A 6425-nucleotide genomic window follows, 5' to 3' on the forward strand; every position below is an offset into this window, starting at 1 on the left:
AAGTCGGGTAAGCGATGTTAATGAAAATATTATTTTTTAAACTAGGTGATTTTTTTTTCAGTATACGTTGGTGTATATGTAAGCCTAAATATCGAATAAACATTGAACCATAATGTACGGCAGAAAAAACTAAAACATCTCGAACACTGAATGCAAACCTCTACGGGAGGATCCTCAAAGAGTTCATTGCAACCTGGGCATAGTTCTTCTTCCTATTCCTTATCGCATTTTCATCTCTCCTTTCTAGTTCTCAACCTCAAAGTTTTCATCTAGCTGATTTTTTACTGGATTACTGGTAATTAAACTTGCGACCACTTTTCTTTCTTTCTGATTTTTAGGCCAAATTTTGGGAAAGGCAGTATTTTGAACAACGGCATCTTCAGTTTTATCATTTTTATTAACATTGAACTCAGGATTTTCTTATGGTTTTTTTAATCCCACACCAATTCTCGACACCTCGGGGCGTGCTTAGCTGGTGACGATTATTTTTATTACCATAAAGCTACGATCCTGCCTCTGTTTATTATTTCCAGTCGGCAGCTTTTGGCCTTGGAGTGGAGAATACTAATTTTCCGCAGATTCTCCAAGCAGAGAAACTTCCGACGAATATTGGCGCTGTGAATTAACAGTGGGCTTTGTTATTTATTGAAGTATATATTGAAGAAGTTTGTTTTTGATGCTTCTTTTGCGGTTTAATCTTCGCCAAAAATGTAAGGACTAAACGGTTCAATTCCGCATCTTTTGAATCCCTGTACATCATTTCCAACCATTGCGGTCTTTCAATACGCTTCAGTAAAAAACCGGCAATTGTTTTTTATACTCCCTTCTCCAAAAATGCTCAATTATACACCATACATAGCAGCGTACGTTGAGGTTTTAAGTCACTTGTTAATTAAACACTCGCTGCGCTCGTGCCAAGTAAACTAGTGGCTCAAATACTGTTTACCGCACTTATTGCAAAATATATAATTGCCAGTCATGGCTTCACTAGGGTTAAAACAATGGTTTTAGAAGTCCAAAAAAGGATACGTTTAAAGGCTCGAGCCTGTGATTAGTGTAAGGTGGGACTACCACCATGACGATTTCGTTTTCTAGACAAAAATTTATTCAATCCAGCGAAATGTGGGGCAACTGGTCGTTCTGTAGTAGTGGTAGTATTCTGTTGAAAATGACTTCAATATTTCACAAATGGCTCTAGTTCTGTTGAGCTCGAGGACAAAATTCCCCAGTGCTGCGGAGCAAACAATTTCCTGGACACAGATGAGTCCGCTCTCATCTGCATTATTAATTTTGCTTGCATTAAAATTATAGGTTGTAGAATTTTGGACCGCGACTTTTTTGAAACCCACTGTGGTAGCTTCAGGAGTAAAAAAGATTGTATCCAATCCTTGCTCCGATTCTTACATTTTCGTTGAATCTGTGAAGCATGTTTTTCTGCTCTGCATAATTAAAAGCAAGTCCTCCAACTTCAGTTTTTGTAAGTCCAAATGCTGTTTAGCAAATGTATCCTCACTTTGGGTCTCACTAATAGTATATCGGTATCTTCCGCCTTGTCGTGGTAGGTTCTACCCTTGGCGTCTCTTTTTTGCAAAGGTAGCTTCAGGAATTTCGAATCGTGAAGCAACACTATAGCAAGACTGTCCTTCGCCAATAGCAATTAAGGTAGCTGTTAAGTTTGTCTCAGTACCCAAATGGTCTACTAGTCTTCCTGGTGTATGTCAATGGCATTTTACAAAAGAAAACTGTTAAAGTTCAAAAATTATTAAACTGAAGTGACTTTTACTTGATGAAAATCCATTTAACACAACTAAATTAGAACAAAAAATATTCAGATTTTCACAGTTATTTATTTGTTAATGACAGCTGTTTCTTCAACGCCGTGCCTTTATCTGATAAATTGATAAAGACACTGTGTTGCCTAAACAGCTGTCATAAACTAATACATTATTTAATAATAAAATAATAATTTAGTCGTCGAAAACAAAGTGTCGAACGAAAATTATACTCGTATGCAATAAACAAAAGCTATAACTAGAAAATCAACATAATTTAATAATTTCCTACCTTGAAAAAGTAATGGAAAATCTGATATGACACAACGACATTATTCTAACACTTTGGAAAACAAACGCAAGCGCATAATATAACTGGCGTCTAGAATTCCGTAACATGTCATAAACCTAATTCGTCTACTCTCAGTGGGATGGCAGCACCACACGTTAAAATTGAAATTTTAGATTCGTAAACTTATCTGACTTTCCCCTATGTTATTAACTTAAAAACCAATTCAAACTAAAAATAAAAAACATACGTATGCCATTTTTGGTTTGGTTGCTAATTGCTAGTTTTTTACGATACCAAAACTGGCATATGCTACCATAATGAGATTGTTAGAGCTGGACGGGTGATTCTTCTACGATTTAAACCGCGATTCACGTTTGTTTCGACCGTACCTATAAATATAAAGCGTTACGCTGCCACTGGCGCTTCTATGTTACTGTTCAAAGCAAATAAATATAGAGCACTAAAGCAAGGGTGGTGATTTCTCTCCGGAACCCTATTCCATTTGTTGCAACACTGCTAGGAATGAATACGAAGACCTCAAAATCTGCAACAGCGATTTTAATGACAAGTTTTCCATGTCGCAAGTTTATAACATGCCGCAGTTAAGGTGCTCATCACGAGAGGTAAAAATTTACCGGCCGTCAGTAAAATTGGTTTTTTCGTGTTTTCCATCACTATTAGTAGATCTTTTCTGACGGACAGGTCAGACATGTACCAGTTGGACAAATAGATCGCTTCCCCGATGTCAGAACTCTACAATAGCGTTAACTCAGCTGACAACTTTAGAATTTATCACTCGTTTTACTTCGTTCGTCACAAAATGGCCGTAGCAACAGAAAATGGCGACTTGTGATAACATGCACGCTAGGTATACCACGAAATGAAAAAAGTCAGAACTCAGAGTCGGGATCTGTAATAAACACAAAGTTGTTTAAAAATTCCTCGGAGACAGTTCAGGTTATGTTTAAAATTATAGGAAAGCAATCATCATCAGCTCTTATTGTTGGTGATAAAATACCTACCAACATCATTTGAAACCCAGTAAAGCAGATAACGAAAATGCTACTCAGGAACTGAACCAAAATTCCGTATGTGAAAAATCGCTCTGTGAGATTTGCAACTCTAAAATGATTGATTAATTTAAGAAATTGATTGAATATAGGTAATCACTTCAATATTTCCAAATGGAACAACGCGTTCCTTTTCAACTGCCGTCTCACAATTCCTGGAGGCAAGCTGTAATCCAAATTCCTAAAACATCGTTTAAGTATTCTAAGTTCGCCGTAGAAAATGGTGCACAACGAAGCGAACATAGTGTCGACAATGGAGTTCAATGTGGCGCCTATGGTGAGGCACAAAACTTGAAAGAAATGCGTAGAGTAATAGTACTCTTTAACGTCCCACGGGTTAAAGCTGGGAACTGCCAACCTAAAACGGCAATTCGTGCTGAATTGAATTTAATTAGGATTAATATACAAGGTGTCCAGATATTGGATAGACAACTCTTGACAGGTGACGGACTTTCCATTTTCATTAAAATTGAAATATAAACTTTATGGAGAGGACATCGATTGGTAAGATTACTCTGTACACTGACTTTCTGTTCCATTGGAGAGACCATAACGTTATGCCTACTTTTCTTAAACTGCCCTATCATGTCCAAACCTAATCCGTTTATAAGATTCTTTGTAAATCTAGTATGGCTTTACTTTTAAAAAGAATTCACTTCAAAACTGAAAATCTTCATTTATATTCTACCCAGAATCTTCTTAACTGGCAAATGTAAATGTATCATCGCACCAACTTTCTGAAGCGGAAAAATCAGCCCTCGCAAAAGGTTCCAACTTCATCCTTGTCCCACGTATTATCCCAAAACAGGAAATCATTTCAAATATCGAGTTTATCCTAAACAATCTGCCATCTCAAGCAGCTAATGAAATTCGATTTGAAACCGCAAATATTCTTTTAAAAGATCAAAACCTCCTAAATTTAATATTCCAAAACTAGAATGTGTCATGTTGGTAAAGTGAAGATCAGAAAAAGATTGAAGATATTCTTACGGACGGATCCTATTGTGAACTTAAAAAAGATCCTACGTCATCTATGGAAATCTGTTATTAAGGCTCTATCAGAATCCGTGAAAAGTATGTCACCCCTCATGACTCTAAAATTCATCGTCTCTAGGGACACCCAGGCTACCCTTTCCTGTCATTTCATTGAACAAATAAAAACCATTACATTTGATCCATAATATATTCAGGTCCGTTTCAACGTAGAACCGCTCTTTATTAAAGTGACTATTCCTAAAACTCTCAACATTATTTCAGATATATAAAAAATCCTAGAATCTGGAACCAAACCTTCTCATCTTAAATGCAAAATGCTTTTCTAGAACTTATTTTTTATGATGACCAAAGTTTTCAACAAACGTCGGGAACAGCTATGGGTTTTCCATTATGACCAGTCATCGCGGATATATAGCTTTGCATCTAATGTAATGGTTTTCAGTTGTTCAATGAAATGAAAACAATTATGTAGGAAACTATTAGTTTTCCCTGTAAAGAGTTTTAATATAGAACCTAGATATTTTTTATATATAATTTTTATTTTAGAGGAATGGATTCAGACTTTGGAATATTAGATTCAGCGCAGTTTCGATTTTTTAAAGAGTTTTTGCGCTGGCAAATCGTGTGATGGTTTCAATTTTGTTGACGTTAGTTTTTCGACTTCTTGAATGTGATTTTGGGTAGAAGATAAACGAAGATTTTCAACTTGTTCATGTTGAACAGGGAGTCGAACTTGGATGGGGAAGAGATGGAAGCAATTTCAAGATCTAGAGGAAGAAAAGTCTTATTGCTCTGGTCTATTTCTTTACGGTCATGATGAATTCTTTCTCGAACTAAAGCAAAACTAGATTTACGAAAATTTTATAAGCAGGTAAGGTTTTGATAGCGATATGGTCCCTTCAAACTAAGAAAAAAAATAGTGAAGAGAGTAACAGCTTATCAGTTTCTAAATAAAAGATATTCATAGAAGCAGCTGGAAAATGTTTACATATAAGATGATATAGTAACATAGCCATACCTGTGCGTAGATCGACCTTCAAAAAAAGGAATTAGTACATATCCAGACACAGAAGCCGCGGCGTTCGAGCAATAAAACAACAAAATCTTCCTGGATTTGCTCACGTTTGCCTGGAACTTTTGAAAATCAGTCCTAGTCATTTCTTGGAACAGTTCCGTCTTTAATATTGCTTCCAGAACGGAGAGTTTGTCTTTGTTATAAGCGAAATTTATAAGTTTAGCGAGGAACGCGGTTTGAGTCATCAAAAATAGCAACGTTTCGGCTATTTTCATTACATCGTCCATTTCGTTCACAACGTACAACGTCATGGACAGTTCAAAATAGACCTCGATAGAGAAAACCACGGCGCACGATAAGTAATAGACGAACTGGTTACTGTCTTTTGGCTTGGGATAAAATCCCGCCAATAACATAAGTCGTTTTTCCATACGGTATACTTGGGTAAGGTCGTGCTCCTGAAATTCAAAGTAAGTCTTCGCATGGATACGCGTAAGTTTGACAAAACCGATAGTTACCGTGGGAGATGTCATTTTTTAATCTCTTCGATAGTTTGCAGCTACTAAAACGATAAAACCCATTTGGCAATTCAACATTTAAGCGCGCTGTTCTAATTGCTAAGGGTTGGGTCGATATCCTTAGCGCATATTCAAGCCTGTTATTACGAAACACCCAATTAATTCAAATTGGCTCCATTTAGCTGTATTATTAGAATATTATTATTTAAGAACATTCACATGTGAACCAGTCAGATTATATCGCCTATTTTTTTAATCGAACGCTTAAATATCTCCAAAACTGAACGCTGGACGAAAAGTGGACTTTTAAAACTCATATAGGCAGAGCAATGATCGAATCGAATAAAATTACCTATAGACTCAATAGATTTTAAAATCCCCAAATCTCTTCTTGCACTGTACTATGCGTTTGTTCATAGTAAACTTTCGTTCACTTCAGTCATTTGGAATCCTAATTACAACATCCACAATACGCGTTTGGAACGAGTACAAAACAGATTTTTAAATAAAACTAACACCAACGTTGAAAACCACAACTACAACCACATTAGATCAAAATTCTAATTCTAACTCCCCAAAACGAAAGAAGGCAAACAGACCTGTTACTTGTTGACTACTTGTTACTAGTTGACTCTCCTCAAAGATTAACCTACGAATACCAGGGCAGAACGCAAGAGACAGGGCTCTATTTGATGTCGACCACTACCGAACCAACAGAACTCTCCGATCACTAGATTACAAAATATAAGGTTGTTCGGAAAG

The 6425-nt window shown here is 36.4% G+C and overlaps 1 protein-coding gene across 2 annotated transcripts; it reads right to left on the reverse strand.

The window, feature by feature from the left end:
• Positions 1-2469: 2469 nt before the first annotated feature.
• On the reverse strand, positions 2470-5739 carry LOC132697636 (odorant receptor Or1). Of its 2 annotated transcripts, none has more exons than XM_060663185.1 (7): positions 5664-5739; positions 5149-5603; positions 3235-3315; positions 3087-3186; positions 2870-2974; positions 2662-2817; positions 2470-2608 (listed from the first exon to the last, which is right to left on the reverse strand). In XM_060663185.1, exons 1-7 carry the CDS (start codon positions 5676-5678, stop codon positions 2558-2560), a joined length of 963 nt encoding a protein of 320 aa, XP_060519168.1. In that variant the 5' UTR covers positions 5679-5739; the 3' UTR covers positions 2470-2557. The 2 variants fall into 2 exon arrangements, with proteins under 2 accessions (XP_060519168.1, XP_060519166.1); XM_060663183.1 differs by having other exon boundaries at positions 3235-3492.
• Positions 5740-6425: the final 686 nt, after the last annotated feature.

The sequence above is a fragment of the Cylas formicarius genome, unplaced genomic scaffold (genome assembly GCF_029955315.1).
Source record: "Cylas formicarius isolate icCylForm1 unplaced genomic scaffold, icCylForm1.1 PGA_scaffold_10__41_contigs__length_53128322, whole genome shotgun sequence".
In the NCBI taxonomy this organism is placed as follows: Eukaryota; Metazoa; Arthropoda; class Insecta; order Coleoptera; family Brentidae; genus Cylas; species Cylas formicarius.

Excerpts from the sequence above, each read along its gene's own strand:
- LOC132697636 (XM_060663183.1), bottom strand. Across the intron at positions 2,975-3,086 it reads CTGGGTTTCAAATGATGTTG|ATCCCGACTCTGAGTTCTGA; the intron begins GTAGGTATTTTA and ends TGTTTATTACAG. Across the intron at positions 2,818-2,869 it reads GCCATTTTGTGACGAACGAA|AGTTCTGACATCGGGGAAGC; the intron begins GTAAAACGAGTG and ends ACGCTATTGTAG.